This window comes from Chlamydotis macqueenii, chromosome 2 (assembly GCF_036417535.1).
Source record: "Chlamydotis macqueenii isolate bChlMac1 chromosome 2, bChlMac1.mat, whole genome shotgun sequence".
NCBI classification, from domain to species: domain Eukaryota; kingdom Metazoa; phylum Chordata; class Aves; order Otidiformes; family Otididae; genus Chlamydotis; species Chlamydotis macqueenii.
The window spans coordinates 6,846,359-6,873,177 of NC_141557.1; the positions used below are offsets into that span (position 1 = coordinate 6,846,359).

A 26,819-nucleotide genomic window follows, 5' to 3' on the forward strand; every position below is an offset into this window, starting at 1 on the left:
ACAGTGTAATCAAGTTATTTTTTTATGTAACAAAAGCACTCACCTTAATACTGACACAGTATGGATGGTAACACTGACCGCATTGAGAACAGGCGAGCAACCTGCCCTCAGCACCTTGGCCAAAGCTCCCACAAACTACACACATATCCTACAATGACAGAAAAGAGCACGTGATCAACACATGCCAGATACTAAATTCTGAAAATACGTAACTGTAAAATCTAACTACCTGCTGATGATTTAACTCCTAACAAGGACATTAAATCTACTTTTTTTTTCTAACTAAAAGCAGAGAAACAAAATGAAAATGCAGTAACTGTTATCCTAACCTGATGGAGAGTGAACTTGTCACTGTTAGAGAAGAGGACGACTGTATTATGCATCGAGTTTTCTTCCTCATCTTTGTTAGATGAAATATCCATAGTTGTGACCTATTAAAAAAACCACCACACCACATAAACAGCAAGCACATCACGTTTTCTAAGACATGAGACAAGATGAAACTTATTTTCTAAATACGTTAATTTTTAATAGTACCAGAGAATACAAACTTTGCAAATATTTCTTCACACAGTATGAACTTTCATAAAAAGCCAGCTTCATCAGAAATTACTATATTAATTCGCGTTTTCACATCAGTAAAAGCATCATTGCTATTTCAGTTTTACAGACATATTCTCTTCCTCTCCTTTGTTCACCTTTACACATCACCCCATTGCACTTTAAAAGGGAAATGGAAGGAAAGAACTAGTCAAAAAACAAACAAAAAAATCACTAAGCAGAAGTTGTCATACTGTGACCAGTCTGCTCTGTTCACAAACAGTGAAGTTCTCATCAAAAAGTTAATTGCAGCAACATACTTTTGAATATTAATTCAAAGCGCAATTGCAGAAACGTAATTTGTTCCATACTGCCTACAATGTGGTTCTCTACTGTTCCAAGTATGTTAGAGGAATAAGCAAGAGTTCTAAAGTTTCAATAGTTAAGATACTCTCCATAAGCAGTTTCTTTATGAAAATTTGCACTGAACTTAAAACAGCCGTTTTGATCTCAATCCATAAGCTCTTACTCTAGACAGTCGTTCTCCTTTGGATCAAGAGATTGTTACTCTGACCTGTCCTTTTATTAATGCAGCACATACATGTATATACAGCTTCTCAGGAAGGAAACCAAGAAAAAAAGACTTCAGCTGTGTTTTGACCTTCATGCAACTCTTGATATAGAGAATTTGCTATCCATTAATTGAAATTAACAGGCCTAACTATTTACGCTCTGAACCAGCAATGCCCATGCAACTTTGGAAGAGAAGAGCACACAGTTCTATATAAAAGAATAAATGTATGATAGAGAAACGTAACTTTGTTTTACCAGCTGTTTTTAGAAATGTGGATTATTTTAAACACAGTTTAAGTCTTACACAGATAGTTTTCTTTAAGTAGTAATTTAAATATTTTACAAATCCAAACACCACTCTAGGGACAAATGTAAATACGGTGAGAACAGCTCCAGGAATCCTGCTGATACACTGTTGCTGAAAATCAAGATCTACTGAGAAACAGCCAAAAAGGGGATACATTGTCAATGTGTTTTAATTACTGTATGGCTGAGAGCACTGCAGCTGTAAGCAACTAATTAACCAAAAAACACCAGAAACACCTCTTGATATGTTCAGGAAGAGCTTTGCCCTCGCACCTATTTCCGCAGGTTCCGCAAAATTCTTGGAACGGCTAGCACATACAAAAGAGCAGAATTTGAAGGACTGAATCACTGCAATTTTGATGCTTGCTTAACGCCAGACATGGCCCACTGTGAGTTAACCTGCAGCCACCCTCCTCCTCATTCCCAAGATGGACCAAGACACCTCCAAATCTGTGTGGTCCACAGGTCATGATCCCATGCTGAGTAAGAATCAGTTTGTGCAAAGGGGCTGAAAATACTCCCATTTTAAATATTTATCTGGCAAAAGGCTGATCTCTTGGTATTGCTGCCTTCATCTACTCTATCACAAGACAGCCACATCTCTGCTCTAGAACTCTGACGCTGCCATTTACTTGATGAGTCAAAGGATCAGATTTCTATAGGTAATTGTGGAGAGCGATGTCCATTTTGTATTTATAGCAATTTACCTAACACAACATCCTCTGTTCAGTTACAAAAATTTTTAAAAGTTTGTTCTGTAAAACCCAGATGACAGAGTATTCCAATAAACTATTATATAGGCAGCAAAAAGTGGCGCAGCACTGCATAAACTCAAATAGATTCTATGTAAGAAGACAAAAAAAATAAAAAAACAGATCTAAAGAGAGTTTGAGAAATTACTTGATAAAGACATAAAATGAGTAAGTCCTTCTCCGAATATAAAGAACAGGATGCCTCTCAAAATCTGCAGGGCTGATTGATAATAAAACTTTAAAAGGAATGTTCAAAGCAGCCTGGTCCATAGCAAAAAAAAAAAACCAAAACACTTAATTTTCTGCAGTCCAGATTTCCAACAGTTTTTCATACTAAAACCCCTCTTCTTATGAGAAACAGACCAGGACTATGTAAGATTTAAGAGTTTTAAGAGGACTTCAGGTATGAAGTAGCATAATTATCAATTGCAGTGAGCAATGACTTGATCAGAATCAATTCAGGGCTGTATGTGAGATGGCAAATGTAACAACCATTTTCTCAAAGGTTCCTGGAGGGAAGCCGTGCACTGTCCCACAGACTAGCTGACATCAGATCACAACACAGAACTTGCAGCCACATGGAAATATTATTTTGCTAGAGAGTCAAGGAAGCTTTTATCAGGGCTCTCTGAAGGAGCCAGCAAGCCTGGGGACATGGCAACCTGACTGACGTAACTCACTTTGTTACTAAATTCTTTTGGCAAAGTCCTTCCCAATGCGCCTTAAAGAAAGGTAAACTAACATATAATTAGAGGAATGCCCCCTATTATTGACAAAAGATGCAAAGTAATGAGTAAAATTATCAGTTTTCTATGTAGCAGAACAGCACTAGTGGAAATCTCACAGGGGACGTCTGAGAACAGGCTGTGGTGTTCAACATACTCATGTGCAATCTGAAAAATCATGCGAGGAACAAAGTGACAAAGCTTGCCAACAACAGTAAGATATTCAGAGGAAGAAAAAACCAAAACATAACTGTGAAGAACTGCACAAGAACTTCATAAAGCTGAGTGCTGGGCAATAAAAAGGCAGATGAAAATTCAAAAAGTAAAAAAAAACCGAACATGATAAAAAAAGTGACAAGGACGATAAAGAAAATACTGGGACTCTCCAGATGAGCAAGGAAGGAGTGGAAAGTGAAGGAGGACAAATGAAGAACATGTATAGAAACAGAGTGGCATGGATGGAGGAGGTCAATAGAAAACAAATCTCTACTGCATCTTCTGTAAGAGCACTAAGGAGCAGGCAATGAAACCAGAAGGCAGCAACTTAAAACTGATGAGCTGTGGAACTAAAAAAGGTTAACACGGTTTCCAGAAGCTTTTAGAAGTGAATAGACGAATTCATGGAAGAAAGCTCCAACACAGGTTGCCCAAGACAAAGATACCACATCCTTTTCAGCAAGTCCCAAAGCCACCAACTGTTCAAGTGCCTCCTTCTCTAGGCCTCTTCTGTTTCTGCACTCAGTGCTGGTCCCCGAGGTAGAAGAATCTGTGGTCTGATCTGCTATGGCTGCTGTTACATTCTTATGCATAAGCCTTACTCTCCCCTTTTCTGTTGTTCCTGTGAGTGCTGCCTGTACCAAACATGTTTTCCATCTGAGGAAAAGGAATTGCTTTAACACTCACACCAGCTGTCCCTTTAAGTGGCAAGAACAGCATAAAATTGCTTCAGGTCCATTAAGCTACTTGTGCTCTAGTTCTTCATCACAAACACTTAGTAACACCCAGGCTTTATCAAATACTTCTGCTTTTCAGTGCTCTTTGGTTTTATACATTATTTTAATACAAGAATTATAGCTGAATAAAATTATGTTACATTAACAGACTGCAATATGACTTAAAAATAAGTGTTCTTACCCCTGGAATGACTACAGTCCCAACTCCATTTTTCAGTTTTGATCTACCTCTGCCACCTCTTCCTGAAAGACCCGCACCACGTGGCCTCCGCTTCCCTGGGAATCCTGATCCACGGCCCTATTCAATGTAAGAAAACAATTTAAATGCAACCTGAAGTTCTTTTATTATAAGGGATTCAAATTTGTTCAATGCATCTAGAGAAAAGCATAAGTAAAATACACCCTATGATTTCAAGTGGATACGAGCACACTAAGTCACTGCATAAATCGTTGTGAAATACCTTTAACTACTTACATGACATACCATAATCACCTTTATCACAGTGAGAAAGCAGATAAAACCAGAAACGTTTATTTTCTGCTCAGGAATAACTGGAAATGCGGAAATGTTTTTTTTTTCCCCATAGTTGCAAAGTATCCAAAATAAATAACCTCTATTCTATGATTAATTTTTATTTTCTTTTTAAACAGTTGGCTCAGACAGTCATGGGACTTCTGACTAGGGTCTGGACACTTGATTATTTGCAATCGTAGATAACTCTTCTTACATATGAATAACCAAGCAAACACTGGAATTTATTAGGACTCAATCCTATTCCTAAAGCGAAGCAGGAGCTGGCTCCAACAGACTCTCTTAATTCAGTAGATACAGAGAGAGCTTTTTACATTAATTACATCAATTATAGTCAGATCAACACTTCCCATAATACAATGTTTTCCTTACAAAATATTCACTTATTTTTAGACAGATTATTTTTCTGCCTTCCTTATATTAGATGCAGATGTCCAGTTGCAGCGTTGTGTGCTCTGGAGTATTCACAGTATGCTCAACTACAATTACTGGGGAAAAGCAAGTATGTTTTTAATGATAACTACCTGGTATTAATACTGTGACTTAGTTTGAATGTCATGATTTATTTTTTTTTTATTTCAAAATGAACTAAACACAAAGATGATCCCTAATCCTCCTTAAAATTTTTCCAGAAAGAAAAAGAACATATCAACAGTGTCGTGGAGTTCTGGCTGGTATCTCAGACACCTTTACAACATGTTTCAGAGTCTCTCATCTGTATAAATGACAATAATTAAGGTACATGCTCAAATAAGCATCTTTCCTACCATGAAATAAGCAACGAAATTCTTTATTGCATTGCAAATCTGCGAATAATCTCAGCTCCCAGAGCCCGACTCCATCCACGAAATATCTAGATACAGCGTCTGTATCCAAATGTTTGCTGCTAACTATTTTTAATACCAAGACAAAACATTTACTCAGTAAACCAATGCTGGTGGAACCACAAAGCTCCCTGGGGACTGTGTTGCCAACAGACATGAACAGTCTCCGCTGACGGAGACAAGAGCTCCCTGGATGGAAAGCAGCACTATGGGCTCAATGTTACCAAGGCTATTTTTCAAATATGCCAGCTCCTGTTTTAAAGAAGATACAGACATTTATGGTCATAATTATAAGGGAGAATGCAAGCATCCAAATGTTAAAATTTTATTAACATCCATCTATTAATAGAAAGAGAAATTAAACTGACTTACTCTTACACAACGAGGCAATGTAACATAACGCTATTTTAAGGAAGTCTGCTACTGATGGCTGAAGCATTTGTACGTACTACGGTGAAACAAAGCCCCTTGTCCTTACATACATACGGAGTTAATACATATGCAGACACAGGACATACAAGTGACAATTATTTTTTTTTTTAAGATGTAAACTCTTCTGCCACACATCTTTATTTTGTCCACTTCAGATGAGGTATCAGTATTGTTATTTTCACACAACTAGGAATAGGAGTAAGTACATACTTCTGTCAATGTTAATGCTGAATATTAAGCTGAAAATTAATGCTTGAAGCAGCAAAAGCTAAGGTAATGTAAAATTAAAATAAAATTAGCATGACAGTTAAAGTGAGATGAAAATAAATCACTGGGAAGCTACAGCTATGTCAGAGTTTCGTAATTTAGCTTTTTTGCCTTTATTTAAAACAGTAATTCCACTTGATTTCTTCAGGTGTTTTTAATGGTAAATGTGACTATGGATACAAGCTTTGGTCCATCTAATCAGGTGGGAAAGTTGTTATTTATTCCCCCACAAACTAAAAATGATGTCACTTGGAATTCACTCTGCAAGATTTCTCCACAGCAACAAATTTGAGCCACCCTTCCTATCTCTGCTCCTTCTGTGCCTGGCTTACCTTACTGCCAGTCTTAATGACCTTTTTCTTCTCAAGTAATTTATTTTGACAACTATGTAAAGCCAACCACAAAAAGTGAAGTACTAAACACATACAAAAAATTGGTAATACAAGCTATTCTTTGCTACTGAAAATCAAGGCAATGCCATCAAACTGTACACTCTGGAAAATATACATTTTTTAACCTGAAAGCTCCAGAGTTTCAGTAATTTTTAAAGGCCTTAAACAGTAACAGAATGGAAGATTAATTCAGTCGTGAGATACAGAATTTCATCACTAGTCTCTACAGCAGGAAGATAGCAATGGATACATGAAAATAAATTCAAATTATTTACCACTTTGATGCTCCAAATGGCACTGCCAGGAAGCTGTCTGGATTTAAAAATGTCCCGACCTTCTGAAATGTCTGGGGACCAGGAAGGTGGGCTGACTGTATTATTGGTACTCCAAGCCCCCTAGGATACGGTAGGTGAGAAAATAGATGTATAAAACTTGGCAACATAAAAAAAAAAAAAGAAGAAAAAAGAAAAAGGAAAAAAGCAAGCAACAAAAAAATTCTGAAAAGCAAAGCACATGCAGGCATAGGCATTTCTACATTAACTTAAGTAGTCAATTAGTTCATTGAGAGAGAGGAAGGTGGGAAATTTTTAGGTTCTCATTGAAACACACTAAAACAAATATTAACCTCAAACTGATGGTTAAGTACAACAAAATTAGTTTTATAAACAAAGCATAATACAATGAAGGCAAGCAATCATAACAACAAATTATATCCCTAAATTTTATCACATCAAACGGTGACTGTACTTTGAGATGACACCCTCATTTAGACTTCAAATCACATTCTGAAAGAACAGATGGCCTTAGTCCACTTTCCAGCCTAAACTACTGACAATCACAGCAACAACCAGTCTGAGAAGCACATGAAACAAATGGAATATAAATAAACCGCTAAAGAAAAAAAAAAAAAAAAAAAGAAAAACAGTTATGGTAATTAACAACGAACCTCTTTCCTGCAAGTTTACCACAAATAAACCATTATAAACCCCCACCACTAAGGTTTTTCACCGCAGTGTTCTCATGTTATGCTCTGGTGTCACATTTTAATACATTATTAGATACCTGTAATAACATACATCCACGTGGTGTACCTACAAACTCTTTTTAACTATTATCCCTATTTACGTAGCTCCCATCATGGTGAGATACTGTATATCTCTGTCACAAAAAATACAGCAAAACAAGAACAAAGTGCTAAGATGGAGAAGAAAAAGCCACTGAAGTTTCTTGTAGACATTAAAATTTTATGGAAGACCTCCTCAAACTGTGAGTAAAGCCTGCAGGAGACAGCCATCAAACCAAATAACTTCATTCTACATGTACAAATTAGAACACTTAAAGGATGATACGTTTTCCTAATGCTAAGTTTGTGAGAGTAAAAAATAACAAATACCCAGATGAGAAGTAAAATGGATTTAAAGTGTAAGTTTACCTTCTAAAGAATGATATTCAGCAGTAGAATCGCACGGAGGATACGGAACAACCTCATGCATACTAACAGTCCCAGCTATTCACACGCGCGTAACTGCTGACACGGGCAAGCCCAAACAGATTTACGCCTTTGAATACTGGTCTATACAATAATATGCATTAAGAAAAATGAGAGAGCTTCGCAAAATGTGGGGTTTTTTCCCCAAATGAAATATTCTCCATCAAGAATGTGTCGGAAACAGTTTCTTTGGACGCAACAACTCACCAACACACATATTCATCTCAGACTGTAAATAGGTATTTTGCTAACAGCTGTGCTGACTGAAAATAGGGCTACCCCTCCCCATGATTCAGGCCAGAAGGATCACAGGCGAGACCTCCCTGATCCTCGTAAGGCAGAGCTACAAACTGCTTAGATTGCCTCTGCGTTTTCAACCTCCTAGCATTGTCCTCCCTGTGCTAAGATGCTTCCAAAAAAATACTTCAGCCAAACTGAGAGAGCTGGCAACTGCTCCCTTTGGGGAGCACTGCACTTGAGTTAGAGCGACGACGCTTGATTAAAGAGCTTGCACTGTAAGATTTTGCTGTCCCTATTTTTTTGCTTGACCTCAGTTAGATGGTCATCACACAGATAACTCAGCAAGCAAGGTACGAAAGCAAGCAAGCACACCTCTGCAGAAATGGAGGTCTGACACCTACCCACACACATTCCTGGGGCAACTCCCGAAACACACGTTGTGCTCTACCTGTGCTGAACCACCCTGGGCTCCCTGCATGGTCAATGAAGGGAAATGGGTGCTTGCAGGTGGTAACTCATCGCTCGAGACAGAAGGTGTCAGATCAGTCTCACCCTACCTGTCCCCACTTCTCTCCGGTGCCTTTAATCATAGAATCATAGAATGGTTAGGGTTGGAAGGGACCTTCAAAGGTCATCTAGTCCAACCCCCCCTGCAAGGAGCAGGGACATTCCTGACTAGATCAGGTTGCTCAGAGCCTCATCCAGCCTGGCCTTGAACGTTTCCAGAGATGGGGCCTCCACCACCTTTCTGGGCAACCTGTGCCAGTGTTCTATAACCCGCATCGTAAAAAATTTTTTCCTAATTTCTAATGTAAATCTACCCCCCTCTATTTTAAAACCATTACCTCTCGTCCTATCACAACAGGCCCTACTAAACAGCCTATCCCCATCTTTCTTGTAGGCCCCCTTGAGGTACTGGAAGACCGCTATCAGGTCTCCCCGGAGCCTCCTCTTCTCCAGGCTGAACAGTCCCAACTCTCTCAGCCTGTCCTCACAAGAGAGGTGCTCCATCCCTTTTATCATCTTCGTGGCCCTCCTCTGGACCTTCTCCAACTGGTCCATGTCCTTCTTGTGTTGGAGGCTCCAGAACTGGACACAGTACTCCAGGTGGGGTCTCACCAGGGCAGAGTAGAGGGGGAGAATCACCTCCCTCGACCTGCTGGCCACGCTCCTCTTGATGCAGCCCAGGATGCGGTTGGCCTTCTGGGCCGCAAGGGCGCATTGCCTGCTCATGTTAAGCTTCTCATCTACCAGCACTCCCAAGTCCTTCTCCTCAGGGCTGCTCTCAATCCATTCTCCGCCCAGCCTGGATTTGTGCCTGGGATTGCCATGACCCAGGTGCAGGACCTTGCACTTGGCCTGGTTGAACTTGGGAACCTCAAGGTGACGACAGCAGATCTCTAACACTGCACATACCTGCGGTTCTTGAGCCTGAAGCAATTATTTTTAATATCAACGAACATTCCATTTCAGCAAGATAAACTTTCACTAAATTTTAGTTACAGTTTCCCTATATTTCTAAAATTCACAAAGCACAGTAAGCAACTGTTCTTATAATACGGCAACGCAGAAAATCTGCATATTGTAGAAACAATCTTTACATCAATTTATGAGGGAGGCAACATGCTTTCTAAGGGTCTAAACTCTGGTGAAAAAACTTAATCAACAACTAAAGCTACCTATTTGGGAAGTACAGTATTTTCCTTTTAAGAAGATACTTTTCTCTAGTGATTAAGAGTACTCAAACGATTAAAAAGCTAATAGAATAGTAAATCTGAATATGAAATACTTGGTCTTGCAAAACAAAACGGATTGTATATGATTCATGAACTCTATTGTTAAGAATTAAATTGGAAATTTAATCCAAGTTTTATTGTAGATCAGAAACAGTTGAATTCTTGGTCAGATAAACTTAATTAAAAACACACAGGTCCACAATGCTACGAAGAAATGAATTACATCAAAGAGATGCATTAATTATATTTTGGCTTTTAATTAATGCCTATTACCACACAACACTGAAGTTCTATTCAGTTCATTTCCATCAGAACCACGGCAATAATTATGTACTGTGACAGAAACAGGAAGCTCTAATTCTCCATCATATTCCTGAGCCCTCAAAACTGAACAACACAGCTCCAAGTAAATTATAACAAAAGGAAACCCCATGTCAGCAAGGGTCAGGAGATCTCACTAAATTACCACCAACTGTGTTTAGTTGCCTAACGCTTTATGAAATCTACTGCAAATGCAGAAACCTGGATTTGCATTTTAATATTTAACGTAATTTTAGGGTTGTGAACAAAGTTTAATTTGTTGAAAATACAGCTCCCCTCACAAAAAAAAAAACCTCATAAAAACTGTAACAAAAACTAATCCTTGAAAAAGAGTCTTTTTAACCTTTTTTTTCCAATGTCTACCACTACAACAACAGACTAAGTGGTACCATGTAACTGAAGACAGCAAAAAAGCCATAACACCCACGAAAGAACATGCACCCAAACCTATCACGGTGCTTCGCATTTTTCAGTGTCATTTTAGAAAATCTCTTGAAACACCTAGAAATATGTAGTGACCCATATAACAGTGATCACCAACATCTTCATGATGAAAATTAAATACCTTTAATCACAGTATTTTCCATGGAATGCATTCTAAAATAATACTTTTTCTATTAAATATTTTTCAACAGACCATTCTCAACTCTTTACCTACCAGTCTTACAATCCCACATACGTTGTAATGCTCTCCATTTACAGACTTCATACTATGCTGTCCAGTACACTATGCTGTTGCAAAAAATAACTATTTCAAATTTGTTCAATTCAGATACATAGAATATAGCAAATAACACCTAAATTATACCACCACAGAAAAAAACTATCCATTTTCCTTGTGAAGATTTATTTCAAACTAGACAAACATCAGATTAGTCCTTAATAAACTTACATGATAATAAAACTACTACCTGAAAAAGATCAAAGAGAGGTCCTGCTCGCAACATAAATGTGCAGTTTATAGGCAAGGGTGGAGAATTTGCATATTCCACGGAGAAGCCACCGTACAGACACAGCTCTGAGGACAGCACTGTAAAAACTTTATCATGCTGGCAGCTACTAGTGAGTCTCTCCGATCTACGAGCAACTGAAGTTCAGATATACGTAAAAAACAATTTGTTTCCACTATGGAGCAGGGTAACAGAAACAGAAGAGAGAGAGCTCACGGACCAAAACCCATGGGAAGTCTGTGAAAAGCTACGCCTGGCAGACAGAGGGTCCGCTCCCTGGGCTGGATGCAGATCTAAAGCTCACCTGTAGCTGAAGGTATGGATAATATGCTATCCTAACAAATATTGTCAGAAGTACACCTTATGAGTTCTTATGCTGACACAAAAAAAACCTCACATTCTCCAAAGCAGAATAAGCTCGTACCAGCCAAAACAATTCTTACCAGTACAACTGTACCCACGTATCGATTCATACACAGCTCCCCTTTTGTTTAGAAGACAGATTTTCTCCTGTTGCTCCTAACCAAATTAGTGATGCCTGCAAAAATGCTAGGGGGGAGAGGGGTGGTGACAACAGCAACACTGATAGTGCAGCCCTGGAAGGGACTGACGAAGCCTTTTTAAGCAGAATACTGCCTTCACGGTTTGTGAGATGGGTTTAGTTTCAAAATAGGAGTGGTGTAGCAGACACATCACGAAAGCCTATTACAAATGCAAACCACTAAGATCCAATACAGAAAATCACTTCAGATTATGCATAACATTGTATTCAATAGCAAAACTGAATAATTATTCAGATATATTTTATTAGCAACTATATTAACAGATTTTGAAGAAAGGGATAATTGTTCATCCTGCTGCCCAGCACAATACATTAAATATAATGAAAGCAAAACCGGATCAGAAACTATTCCTTTCCATGGATTCCCCTGACACCAGGAAGCATGTGAAGCACGTGTCTTATAAAACTGAGGAGCAACATATTCAGGATCCACAGAATTTTTTTCCTATTCTTCTTCCTATGAAGTTCCATAAATCCACTGCAATGGATTGTTTTATTTGTTTGTTTCAACAGGAACAGGACATTCCAACAAGGTAAAATACTTATTCAAAGATTTACAACTCCAAGGAGAAAGTGGAGAACATTACCATCTCTGGTAACTGGCTGCTGCTGCCTCGTCTTTGGGGGTCCAAAAATAACTTGAAGAAAAACCCCAAACCTAAACCAATTTCTGTGTGCAATCCAAAGGCTAAAACATTTAAACACATGCCTTCCTTACCCACTATGATTTGTCTGATTACATCTTGCTCAAAAGGAAAACACCTACCTGTAACCAAACATTTCTAAATCTTTGATTTACAGTCTAGAGACCGCCATTCGGCAGGTTTCAGTCCCTCTAGCAAAGGCCCAAAGTAATAAGTTAACACGGCAAACTTACAGCACTGGAGATAATTCTGGCACTGTTTAAGGCATACACACGTTTCTGCAAATATGATATATACCTTACTGCACAGTGACCTAGAAAAATCTAACTGTAGCAAAATAAAACACAGAATTCCTAAACTTAGTGGAAACAGAAGTAAGGTACTCATAATAAAGTTGGGTTTAGAAAATATCTATTATATACAAGCTTTCTCTCTTTTTTCAAAATACACATTATCCACAAGTATGGGACTTGTATCCTTCACGTCCAACAAGGAAAATCAGAAGAACAAAACTAAAACCCAGCTGATGAAGAGTCTGAAAAAAGATCTCCAATTCCAAATCCCTATCAGCTAGTTAAGTTGAACACAGATGACTGGTAGAACGTGAGAAAACCAGTGTCTATTTTTCACTGACCAGTATACATAGGGTCTTCATTTTTTTCAGCCCTTACTCAAGACAATTTTTTACTGAGTTCCACGAGGTGCTGATCTGTGCTAAAAGTGAATAATCAATGGAAAATACAAAGGCATACTGGGACTTAAAGTATGCCCATGCTTTTCTTACCAGAAAATTGCTATTCACTTCACAAAAGTTCCATCTTAATAGATGTTTAAAGTGCAAGACAAAGATAATAAAAATCAAAAGAAACCTTCACAGACTTCCAGCATATTTTTTACAAGATAGACTGTGAATTTTACAAGTAACTTGTCCAGTTTTACAACAGGCACTGCTAAGCTGCCCAGTACCTTTTTATTTCAAAATGCAATTTGCAAACTGTTGAACAGATTATATTGATTTAGCATCACAGCTAGGATTTTGCGTTACACCTGACTTCCAAATTGTAATTCAACTCAGTTTTAATTGCATGACTCACACGACATATTCAGACGTTAATGTCTATATTCTATTGCACACAGAATATACAAATTGCTATTTTTACATTTTTGTGGGGTTTTTTTGGTTTTTTGTTTTTTTTTTTTTTTAAGATACGCATTTACTCTGCTAAAGGCATTTACAGTTGGGGTCAGCCTTCATGTTTTCCTCAATGGGTTCTCTGGTGGTTAACTAATTTTATTACCAGTATCCTGATGCTCGTTCCATGCAGAGCAGGGGCAAATTGCACAGAAAAATAAACAGAACTCTTACTGGAATATGAAAGAAGACAAACAAACTTCCCCTAGAGAAAACCTGAATTCATTTTCATGCCTAAGAACCTCACCCCTTTTCAATTTGCATGATAAGCCGAGAAAATAAGTTTAATTTTTAAGACAGTACAAAGTATTAAGAAAAATGGATTTGTATATATGCTGCATATGAGGGTAAAAAAAACCAGACCTAGAGATACGCTAAAACCACACAAATTTCATTTCATATATTATGTTTGTTGCCTTTACTATATACTTTTAACCCTTTTAGAACACTATCTCATACTTTTTCTTAAGAACCAAGAATTCTGAACCCTTTTGTAACACATAAAAATGGAAAGAACTCTGCAATACATAAAAAGCTTTGTTAACATTAAGTTCAGAAAAACATGAAGTCATCAACCTAGAAATCCCAAAGACTAAAAATAAATTGTGACAAGAATAGAAATGAAACACTGATCTGTCACACTGACATACTTTTTCTGTAGAGTTTTGCAAACAAAATAAACCTTACAGATTGATGAACCACTTTCCCCACAACTACACAACTTGAATACAGAGCAAGATCTTGCAGAAGTGAACAGACTTGAGGATTCTTTTCACTTATCAAATTTAATCCTAGTCAAACCACAACGATTTGTACCAGACAGTTCTTGCATGGTATTTGCTAATGTATCAAAACCACAACATTATTTCCAACACCATTAAAAATGTCAACCAAGAAAATATCTGACAGTGTGATGGAAAAGGAGTTGTAGAGGGTTTTTCTATAAAGCCAGCTTAAGAAACTATAACACACTTTGAAAGTACTAGCCAAAATAAGTGCATATATAAAAAAGAAGCCTAGGAGGTAAATTAAAAGGCACAACATTATGTACATCTACATTTGTAGCACATGTATTAAAAATGTAACACATTTTCTTTTATTTTGCTCTAAGCATGAGCTGAAAGAAACTTTAATTCTCACTAGAGAACCTTTATGATCTTTCAATCATTTAACATGAAATTACTTTCCAGAAGAAATAAAATACACATTCACTTAGGAGAATAAATGCATACTACACTGTAAAAAAATAGGTGAATTTAATGCGTTATACTGAAATTTGAACTATGTGCTTCATAAATATATAATGAAATATCCTACACGCTTACCTGTCTTGATCTGGGTCTTCCAGGAGAAAACTTGCGTTTGGTGATGGCTGGTTTTCCCATGCCAATTTTTGGAGTGACTGATATGTAAGTTGTGGGGAGAGCACTTCCAGCAGTGGAAGGCAATGCAGGGGGCTGACTGCGCTGTACATCTCGTGCAGAATGCAAGTCTAATGAAACATCTGGTGAGGAAGACACATTTGTCTTGTTTATATTAACTGATGGGGGAAGTGAGGGGTAAGTCTCAGCTGGTGATTTTACGGTTTTCTCTCCTACTGGTGAACTGTTTGCAACACCTTCATTTGCAGAAGCAGTTTCTACTTCTAGAAGAGCTGGTGTTTCTGACTTTTCATGTGTTTCTCCTTTTTCTACATCTTTTTGCACTTTTATTATTTCCAGTTGCTGTTCTACAGGGATACAAATATCTCCTTTGCTTTCAGCCTCCTGTATTTCTGACGTCACAGTTACGGTCTCAGGTACTGAAGGCAGAGACCGAGAGTCTACTGTGGATATTTCAGATACCTCCACACCACTTTGTGGTAGCTGTGTCTCTTCCACTTGTTTGTCTAACTCCTGCTGTATTACAGCTTGAACACCTTCCACCATTTCCATCATTTTCTCAGTCTGACTGTCATCAGATACCAGTGTCTTTTTAGGAGACATTTCCATTTCAGTTGAATTAATTTCAACAGAGACCTCTGTTTCCAGTTCTGTGGTCTTTTCTTCTGGTGATACGCCTGTAACTAAGTAAAACAATATTAAAGGCTCAGTATGAAGAAGAAAAACTCACACAGGTGTGTCAACAAGTATACTTGGTACACATCAAGTGCACCAAGTACATATCACCTTTACTTAAGTGAACTTAATATGTAGCTTAAAATACACTTAATAAATATCTTTCTTTGTACCTATGTTTATAGTAGTCTATGTTTTTTTGTATATATTCTCATTGTTCAATCACTATTTTTCTCCCCTGAAAAAAGAGCAGAGCAAATCACAAGAAAGTAGACTTTAGACTGATTTTAGAGGAATCTGAACACACATTTCCAGGCAGGCAGCTGAAAGTAGCTTCTCCTTTTTCATTTCTGCATATTTAAGATGTATGCTAGCATAAATTAATGCATTTTAAACAACTGTCTCAACACGTTCAAAAGGCAGACAGCTAAGAGCAGGACAAATAAAAACCATTTCCCTCCTAGCACTCTTCCAGACTTTAGAAAATAACCTGAAATGAAAACAGTTGATGTTGTTTTTTTAATTTATTAATGTCTCATAGATTTCCTTAAAAAAATATTTGTCTAGCCTTCCCTTGAATCAAATCTAGCACCCTTCTTCCACAACTTTCTTCACTAAGGGGTTCCAGAGTCTTGTATCCATTCCACGTAGAACCACATTCTTGCTCCGAGTTTGGCTTCTCACATCTTCTGTTGATGGACCCTGATTCTCTTACAGGTCGCTTACTTTCTATTACACTTGCAGTCTTCTTGAATTCACGCTGCTACAGCCCCCTCAGCCACCACAGTTCAAAGCCTAGCATTTCATTATGAACCTGTCTTCACTGACAGATTTACATCACAGCCCTTACACCACAGGCTGTGATGCATATCAGAGTGATCACAGCTAACCTGCAAGATTTTTTTTTTTTTTTTTGCTTTGGCAGTAAATGCAGGTTTCTTGTTTGCCCCTAGAGCAACCATCCTCCAGCATTGGCTGGGCGGGTGAGACAGACTGGAAATTTCTTCACTATTGATAGCAGTCAGTGACATATTCAGAGGACTTGACCCAGAAACCATTCCATTTGCATTCTTTTCTTTGGCTGGTACTTCAAGTGTTGTTGATAAAATATATTTATTCCCAGAACACAAATGATCAGCTACTGCAGCACACTCTGTCTGGATGAGTACATTTGTTTATTAAACAAATTATCTTTTATTTACAAAAGGAAAAAAGAAAAGAAGAAATCCTTAACATAATACACTTGTGGAGTTACAACCATGAAGCACATAAACTGGAAAGAAGTTCTACAGTGTGCTCAGAAACACACCAAGAGAAATTAATCCAATACAGTTACTTGCAGCTATAAAAGAAGACTTGAAGAGAAAGTGTGAGTGACTGCACTTAAATAGCAACAGATAGTGGATTTTACTATAAACCTCCTGTGTACAAAAGCACTTAATTATATTTCCAGCTTTTGGAGAAAGCCAGTCCTAGCAAACAAGTAAAACAATTTTCTCCTACAAAATATTCTGAAGACTATACTTGCCTTCAATAAAATACTTCTCTAGCAAAAAAGTTAATACTCTTGCTTGAGAGTTCAGATAGTAGAGCTCTCTCCTACTGCTTTCCAGGCACTTTTTCCTCTTAAATTTATAAAGTACCACAAACTTTAATGAATGGAAGAGCATTCTGAAGGGCTCTGTACTGGCATTTTCTCAGATTGCAAAACTCTTACTTACCGTCTGTGACGCACCCAACAGCTGATTCTTGACCAGGGCCATCACCAGTAATGGGCTGTTCCTGAAATGCTGCATCCTCTCCACCACTTTCCACTTCCATTTCATTTGTACAAGCTTGAGGAGAGGCAAAGAAGTTATTAAAATTGCTATGATGCTTATTCTATTATTTTGGCATCAGTAGTTGCTCTTGCTGTTTGACTTTTTGGCTAAAGAGAACAGTATTTAGGAATATGATAGGACATAGGACAAATCAGGTCAACAAGAAGGCTAAGGAGAGTACCTAGTACTGCTTAAAAAGTAAGAGCCTTTTTCTCATTAACACTGAAGCTGTTTTATGCCTTTCAGACAGTGAAAAATGTCTGTAAACCAATATATACATCTAATTGTGAAAACTTAATTTACACATCATCACAGACTTTAACATTACCTGAGCAATTAAAAAAAAAAAAAAAAAATCTTTTCTCAAATTCCAGTCTGCTAAATTGAACAGAAATTGTAGCATGAAAGCTTCAAATTTTTATACAAATACTGCAACAGCTTACGGCATAGATATGAGCTTCCATCTACTATCAGCACTTGGAACACAGATTTTCAACCTATCTCTTCAAACAACATGAAAATTAAATTTTGCCACTTTATACCTACGATACCTTAGTCTGTGAGTTCCTCACATTGAACAAAGGAATTTGCATGGAAAAGGCACTACTGAGCACGTCCTTGGCCAACAGTATCGTTATAGAGCATAGAAACAGGAAATACCTTTTTTCCCCCTCATGTAAAAGCTTTTCCAGTTAAGGAAAGTCATTAAAATGCACTAGACAAAGTAGAAGCAGGAAAAACAAAGTATATTGTAAGCTTAACTCAAAAGGAACTATCCTCCATGGATGTCAGAAAAAAAAAAAGTCAAACAAATACAGCTTTCTGTTCAGGAAAGTCTCTTTAAAGTTCAAAAAGCCAGGAACTATTAGGTGATGCTACTTTTAGCACCTAAAAACTGCTCTCAGACTCTGCCAACTTTAAAGTGATATTTTAACTTTGAGGAAACGATCCTTTAGATTGGCTCCAAATCTGATTTTAACATACAAAAGTGCTCTCCTGGGTATAAAACACTGCATGACTGTACTGATGTAATAGCTCCAGACTACTCCTAGCAGTCGAGATGACAGTCCTGTTCTTCCGTGGGGAGAAGAGACAATGCTTCTACTACCTAGAAATCCTAACCGAAGCGTTACTTAAAACTTCAGCCTTTCAAATACACCTGTTACTTATTCAAAAGGGTTTTCAGTAGAAGACTGGGAATTTTTCCAGTGTAAGTTTTGGATATTACTTGGACATCTTCCTAAATATTCTAAATACACTGCCTGAGAGTCCAACAGCCTCTACTAACCTTTCAAAATGGAAGTCATCTTCAAAGGTTGAAGTCATCACTTTTTCTGACTTGATGCGCACATTCACTGACAAGAGTTCTTCTGCTCATCTACATACATTTGCCTACTGTCACTGCCCTTCCTCCAGGATCATCTTCTTCATCATTTCTTTACTGCTCGTGAAAGGTATCCACTTACATGTATACGGTAACATCAAAGAGATGTTTTGTTTACACAAAACATCGGTTTGAACACACAAAAACTAGACTTTTGTTGTAGTCAAACACTTCCCCTCTCCAGTCAAGAATTATTGAGCTTCTGAAAACACAGATACTCATGCAACTGAGCTATCGATTTCTTTTAACAAAAGATCAATGCACAAGCATGGTTGTTTAGGGATCCGAAATGGACACAGCAGTGGCAATGCAGTTCACAGAATCACAGAGTCATAGAATATCTCAAGCTGGAAGGGAGCCATAAGGATCATCGAGTCCAACTCCCTGCTCCGCGCAGGACTACCTAAAACTAAACCATATGACTAAGAACACTGTCCAGACACTCCTTGAACTCTGATAGGCTTGATGCTGTGACCACTCCCGTGGGGTGCCTGTTCCAGTGAACAATAACCCTCTCAGTGAAGAAACTTCTCCTTATGTCCAATCTGAACTTCCCCTGACACAGCTTCATTCCATTTCCTCGTGTCCTATTACTGGTCATGAGAGAGAAGAGATCAGCACCTCTCCCTACGCTGCCCGCCTTGAGGAAGTTGTAGACTGCAATGAGGGCACCTCTCAGCCTTCCCTTCTGCATGCTGAACAAACCAAGTGACCTCAGCTGCTCCTCATAAGTCTTGCCCTCAAGACCATTCACCATCCTGGTCGCCCTCCTCTGGACACACTCTAATGGTTTGATGTCTGTCTTATACTGACGCACTCAAAACCGCACACAGTACTTAAGGTGAGGCTGCACCAGAGCAGTGTAGAGTGGGACAGACACCTCCCTCTGTTAGATTTCATCTTGCTTCCAAATTTAACCACAAGTGTGGAAATTCAGCTTGCATGAGAGTAGGCATTACTGAGCAAAGTACGTGGTGTGAAATACACAAAGGCATTTGGTTTTGAGTTTATTACACAGCTCTTGTGCATGACCCACTGGACTCACATGAACAGATCCAAGTTCTCTCTGCACTTCTCTTCCTGAGTGATTTTTTTAAAAATACTTCATACTTCTTTGCAACTTCCCTTTCCACCTTTTGCTTATTTTGTCCTTTGTTCTTATTGAGACAAGAATCTTTCATAAACAAGATGAATTTATGAATTGCACCACATCAAAATATTAGAGAAGTTTACAGCTAAAGGCTGGGAAGCTGGAGCTGGAAGGCTGAGAGCCACCAGGAAGGTGCTCAGTTGCCCATGTCTCTAACACAGGATCCTGAGCCAGAAAGCACACTGTGAATAGAGCTCACAGATTGCTTGAGAGGCTGCTTCTAAATAAGGAACAGAGGAATGCCACAGAGTAGAGTATGAGTTGCTGGCTCACAAAAGAATTAGCGAGACAGCTGCAGATGTTTATATTTGATGTTTGCATTTTGGAAATATAAAGATTACATCTGATTACCTGTTACACTCTCAGGTTCAGGAATGAGTTCAGAAGTGTCCATTACATCACATGACTGAGTCTGATCCCCTTCTCCTTGTTTACAAAGAGTGCAGACATAGTCTTTCAACTGAGACTCCAATTCATTACCTGGAGATCTGTCACATTCTATGTGAATCCACCTGGGGAGATTAATTTAGCGTGACTATGATTTTAATAATAAAACCTGTTTTCCATTCCTATGGGGAAATAAAAAATTGCAACCAATGCTTTATTATGGAGAATTTTAGAGAAACAAGAATGATACGTCAGTATGTCAAGCAGTGAACAAAGTTAAACATGAAGACCTAAAGTGTCACTAAAGCCAACTGGACACCATGACACGTACAGCAATAGCAAGACATTGCATAGCAAGGTACAATAGCATTGAATATGAAACACAGTCAACCTTCTTAGAAGATTTCCAATAGTGAGTTATTTTTATTTTTAATTGCTAGCATAGCAAAATACATAAAATTAAAGAGAGAACACCAACTTGAAAATTTAACAAAAGCAGACCATTGCAAACAACCTTGTTTATACAACAGTCTTTACAAGTTAGGACAATGACTCTTCTAATCTGCTTACGCACAAAATAGATGCAATGGTAAGCAGCAGCAGCAGCACACACTTCTCAGTACATCTCAGGTAACTGCCAATTAATACTTATTTGCTAAGATTAAAATAAGACTACCTGCTATTGTTCATTGTATTTAGGGATGAAGGATCAAGATGTTGCACAACAAGATACTACAGCACTGTACAGCACACACAGGCTACACCCTTCACAGAAACGCATCCATGGCACACAGCTCACCATAAGCTTTAGGCATTTCAGTGTAACTTACCAAAAATTAAGATTCTTACCTTTTGCACATGTGACAATGCAACATATCTTTCTGGAAGTCTTGGAGGCACAGTTTTTCACAGAAAGGACAAGATAAGTTGTCTTGCTGTTGGTAACAACTGTCACATACCAAACAATTATGGTGCCACTGACAACTTGTTCGTGTGCCACACTCAGCACATACTCTACAGTTCTAGAGATCACAAGAATTGAGTTGTTAATTATGGTACTTCACAATGTGACAGAACTGCCATTAACTGACATTTTTCTGTTCTGAATTGAATTTTAAAAGTTTCTGTCCTTGATAACACTAATAAATTATCCAGGACCTGATAACAGAGCATGAAGAGCCTGTGCAATAGCAAGAAGGGTTTCCTCACACTACTCCCTGACTTGAAAGGAGTATTTCTTATGAGACCAAACTTTTTTATTCCTAATCTCAGTTGTCTCATGACTGCCATAAACTGACTATGAAATTACACACATCTCATGTACAGGGACTTCCCTTGTTATGCAGAAATTGTATTTTTACTATTACTTACACTTACTCACAAAGTTACTGATAAAACAACAAATTAATCCTGCCCTCCTGAAATGCAGAGAAACTCCTGAGCTGCAGAACTGCCATTCTGGTAAGCCAGTAGTTGAATATAAAGAGCCTTCAAGTATAGATAACATATACTACTGCATGGGTTTTTGTTTACATTTTAGTTTACACTAGATCATCACAGCAGCTGTCATTAACTCCACCTGGATCCTATGCTTCTCTGTTCCCCTCTGGGGACTGATGTACTCTCCTACACAGGCCACTTCGGCCACACTGACAGCTGCCCTCACAGAGCAGCTGAAGAGCAACATGGTTAAATACAAATTGGATTCCTTCAGAAACTACAAGTTATGTTACATGGCAACAGCATTCCACAATACACCTAGAACAGCATCAGGCAGATAACAAAATCTGGGGTCCTACAGCAACAAGGAATTATTCTATAACCCTTCAACTTACTTTACATTTCCAACCATTTGTTGGTACAGCGTCCATAACTGGTTGTAGACAGAAAGTATGGTAGCCTTTGTCGCATGTATCGCACACCAGCATCTTGCTGTCTTCCCCAGAATGCCTAAGAAAAGTAACAAGTGGATTTAAAAAAATATTTAAACAAGCCACAACAACAACAAAAACAAAATAATCTATCTAATGAAGAGTCTAAACAGGAAGATACATAGCTGAGCACATGAAAACATATGAATATCACTTACAAACAGCTCCAAAGATAATGCTCTCAGATTCATATTTAAGTATGATTTAAGACCAGTACGCTTACTTCAACAAGTGCAGAGCCTGTGCAACATTCCAACTTCTAGAAATCACCCCACTTTCATTTACATATGTGTAGGTACACTTAATGGCCCTTCTGTACTGAAATCAGCTCAAAATCTGAAATACATACTTTTATTTCTTTCTGAAAAGAACATGCAATTGTACTTGTTCCTACAAACAGCCTGACTGTATTTTTTCCAAATAGGAAGACAAGCCATCACCTCTGACTACCAGAGCTCCTACAATGTCAACCAATATGACTGCAAGAGCAAAACAAATATCAAAAGAAGATATTTCAATTTTCCTACAATCATGTACTACAGAGCTCCACTGCAAATTTCAGTGATAAAATAAATCTGCAGACAATAAGACAAATAGTTTGGTAATATCTAAAGGCATTATGTTCTGTCTTAGTTTAAATAAATTAATTCAATAAATAAGCATGCAGCAAGATTTGGCTGGATAAAGCTTCACAATATATGGCATTGCACACCCTAGATATTAATTCATTACCTGAGAGATCTGATATTTTAAAAAAACAGTAAATGCTTTTTCTTTGCATGGAGATATGCTTAAAATGCTGTTCTTCAACACTGCCATAAAACTGCCAAACCGCATAAAGTAACAGGTGTGAAAACATCACATTTTCTTCTTGTTTTCCACTAGAGAGAGCGTGTATTAGCAAATACTGTAATTACTCAGTACGATATTTTTAGGGATACTTTTTAGCATGTGCTTCACTATTGTAACTTCATTGCTGGCATGTGCCAGCAGCTCTGTGCGATCAGGGAACAACAATCTTCTCTAAAGTGAGTGAATCTGAATGCTGGCAAATACCAAGTGCTCTGCTTGGAAAACGGCGAAGCCCTGACTGATCAGGTACATCAGGCAGAAGTGGAGTGGCTTTTTTTCTTCATACTGTCCCAGCTGACCTGATCGAAGCTGAACAAAACTCTTATTTCTTTTCTAGTAAGCCCTTTAAAACAAAACAAGCAATCAAAAGAACCCTGCAGTGCCCATCAGATTAGGTTATATGAGAACAAGTGTACAAGCGGTCAGAGTTTTCTAAGTGAACCCTTGTAATACTGCAACAATTATGTTTCGTTGTCTCAGTATCTGCCTGGTGTAACAATTCAGTCATGGTCACTCATGTCATTTTTTTCCTTTGCTCAACTAAGCCAGGTTTTTGTTTCCATAATGACTCATTAACTGCCCCTGAAAGATACTGCAAAATAGAAGAGAGGGCCTAATGCAGGGGAGCTACCCAGTATGTGGTACCTGCACAGCTGGAATGCCAGCGGAGTAAGAGCACGGGCTCCCAGACTGTAAAGGCACTACATTAAACCGATTTGTTAAGTTGGTAAACTTGAGAAAAATCCTCCTGTATAAAAGGAGGAAAAAGTCAGGAGGTCTTGCTGCTCTCCAGAATCTGCCAAGATAATGGTAACTTTGGGGGTATAATGTGCAGGAGGTCCAGCTCAGCTCTTCTGTGAGAAAGCTCCCAACAGATGTATTTGATCAGCTACTTAATACAATATCATAATAGACATATGTGGGGAAATAATCTATAACTTTTGGAAAAAGGAATAGTTAATAAAATAGGTGTTTTAAAATCACAGCACATAAATCTCAGACCATTTTCCTCCACGTCCTTTAAGTCTCACTTACTTGCAGTTCTGGCACACTTTGCAATCAGGACACTGCCAACCTGCTCTTTTTAAAGGTGTAACTTGTATGTCCAGGCACATCCCATGGTAGTGCTGGCCACAGGTAGTACAAAAAAGTTGATCCAAGAGGTCTCCAGGGCTGTCGCACACTGCACAATTTGCTTCTTCCTTTGCTACAAAGAAGTAATTTCTCCAATTATTATTTTGTTCAAAATTATGAACAACTCAATGAACCCAATGAAGCCAAGAAATTCTTTAGTAGTTCGTATGCATACAAAACTTGATCATTCTTATGAAATTCAAATCTAATTAATATACTTAATAACTACTCCCTTCATTTGGTTTTCTGATATTCTCAACTAATCTTCTCAGAACAAAAGTACATTCATTTTAAGTCTTAATAAAGTCTAACCAAAATAAACAGTTTTATTCTCCTCAAGATAAAACTGTGAGATTTAGGACTGACTCTTCTTTGGAACAAGTACAAAATAAAGCTCTTAACAGATCTAAAACTATTCTTTAGGTGAAGTGTTTGCAATATGGTTGCTTTAACTTGAGTTACAGCAAGTAAGCAAGCCTATCGATTTGAATTAAAACTTGACAGAAGACAAGCTTTATGAGTAAATCCTTCTCATGTTCTGTCATTAAAAAAACAAAACAAAACAAAACAAAACCAAACCAGGAAAATACTATCTTTGCTGTTCTCACTCTCAATCTTTAAAAAAAGAAGAGTATGAACTTGCATCTTTCTCATACTTGAACATACATGAATTCCTGGGTACATGAACTGGAAAAACAAGTCTAAACAAATGCACTGTTAGGCTGGTCCTACCACAGAGCAGTTTTCATAAAACCTGGTATTAACTGTGTCCTTTGAATACTGGGTACTTACATCTTTCAGGAGCCTGATCAATATGGTCTGGACAAAGGAGGGACAAGTTACTGAAATCCTGAAATGTGCCTGCTCCAGCAGCACAGGGGTAATGGTACATCTGGGTACATTTCTCTTCACAGCATTTGATAGTGGCTCCAAGGTGCTTACAATATGCACATCGCTGAAAAACAAACATAACAAATTGTTCAAAAACTACTTTTTCTTGTCATTTTTCAGCCAGATCTGTTCCCCAGCCTCATTTAACAGACGAACACCTCAACCACTAGAAGGGAGTAAATACTGAGGAGAAGGAAACTAGTGACTGGGACTGTCTCTTTCGGTGGCAGTTTAATGAAACCTGCTCTAAATGCAATCTGATGACCGAGATTCCTATGGCCACAGAAAAACATTTTTCTTCTACATGTTATCTAACTTGAACTATGCCTTCAGTGAAGAGGCTTGCAGACTTATTCTGAGTAATAAGGGCAGACCACATTACGTTGTCAATAGGTTACAATTAAAAACCACATAGCTCTGAGAGTTCTAATGTAAAATTGTAGATACTGTAATCAGAAATGCAAATGGAAATGAAATATCATATCCTACCAAAAATCTTATTGACATTATACAGTTCTCTCTGGGATGATAATACATTACATAACCTAGCACTTTCTTCTCATCTCTTCTTTCAAGGCTACACAAATTTCAAGAAGTCATAAATAAGCATGATTATTATTAGAGACTATAGTCACATTTGCAAAGAAATAATTTCTCAGGAAGAACTATGCAATAACTCTCCAGTTTTCTAGTCAAGAGGGAACAGATTCCATCAGCCTGCTTGTAAAATATCACCCACACCTTTCTGATTCAGTTAATCAGTCTTTTTTCTTTCTTGGATTCATTACAGTCCCTGAAGCACTGTAACATGCTTTTGCACTTTTTCACCAAGGCAACAACGCTTTTTAAGGCTAGAGCACAGCATCATGAGATTTGGAGTAAACTTAAGAAAAAGCAGGTCAGTGGCTCACAGGAAGGCATACAACTGAGCTCAGAGACCCTCATTTTTCATAGCAAAAATGTAATAGTAACACCGGCACGTCTGATTGCTAGCTGAAGTGTCAAGCCACATTCAAATACGACCATACACCAAATCAAAGAAAAGTTATATATTGCATCTGCTTAATTCTTAGAATACAGACAATACTTATTACCATAATTCTTCTGTTTTTTAAAGCCTGGCATGAAACAGTGCTACTGCAAGGCCACAGATATCAACACCAGCCCATACGGAAATACAAATCACAAAGCCGTCCGTGTTAACAGCTACATTGACATTCTAAAAACCAGATGAAACTCATGTCTTCAGCAAGATATCTGCCTGTACTGCAACTCATAGACAAGGGAAAGAAAAAATGTTATTTACGCTAAACACAACTGCAGTGTAAAACATTTTGGCACAGAAATTAAAGCGGGTCACTAAGGATAACTACAGCCACATTTCCGTGCTATAATGCTTAGTCTAGTCTTCAGATCTGCAAGACGCCTCATCTCTACCCGTGTCTCTAACACCTACTAACAGTATGGAAAAGATGTATTCTGTTACTTTACTAGCCAAAACGCAGAGGAGAGGAGGGGGGAGGAGATAAGCACACAGTTACAAAGTGTTCCTGAAGCAGGTGAAGAAAGTAGCAACAGTAATCATGTTTAAGGGCTGCCCACAACTCCAAAGTTATGCAAGAAACTCGTTTTAGGAAATTATATATTCAGTAAACACTCACTTAGGATGCCGCACAAGGTAAACCCTGAACTTAGATGTGAAATAAAGAAAATATAGCCCAAAGCCTCCAACTTCATGAATTGCAGCTGCACAGCATACAACCCACTGGACTACTTTGTACTT

At 38.0% G+C, this 26,819-nt stretch overlaps 1 protein-coding gene across 11 annotated transcripts in view; it reads right to left on the reverse strand.

Annotated features, from left to right (window-relative positions):
* The window catches only part of KMT2C (lysine methyltransferase 2C), a 197,257-nt gene that overhangs the window by 69,790 nt on the left and 100,648 nt on the right, over window positions 1-26,819 (reverse strand). For 8 of the 11 annotated variants that reach the window (XM_086741824.1, XM_086741817.1, XM_086741823.1 and 5 more), the window contains 11 exons: window positions 24,938-25,100; window positions 24,047-24,218; window positions 22,064-22,178; window positions 21,078-21,250; window positions 20,193-20,353; window positions 17,209-17,322; window positions 14,756-15,495; window positions 6,572-6,691; window positions 4,031-4,147; window positions 330-431; window positions 44-148 (listed from right to left, as the gene is read on the reverse strand). In XM_086741824.1, coding sequence (XP_086597950.1) covers window positions 44-148; window positions 330-431; window positions 4,031-4,147; window positions 6,572-6,691; window positions 14,756-15,495; window positions 17,209-17,322; window positions 20,193-20,353; window positions 21,078-21,250; window positions 22,064-22,178; window positions 24,047-24,218; window positions 24,938-25,100 — 2,082 coding nt within the window. The remainder of the gene's footprint in view (window positions 1-43; window positions 149-329; window positions 432-4,030; window positions 4,148-6,571; window positions 6,692-14,755; window positions 15,496-17,208; window positions 17,323-20,192; window positions 20,354-21,077; window positions 21,251-22,063; window positions 22,179-24,046; window positions 24,219-24,937; window positions 25,101-26,819) is intronic. The other 3 variants (XM_086741820.1, XM_086741825.1, XM_086741826.1) reach the window with 3 other exon arrangements.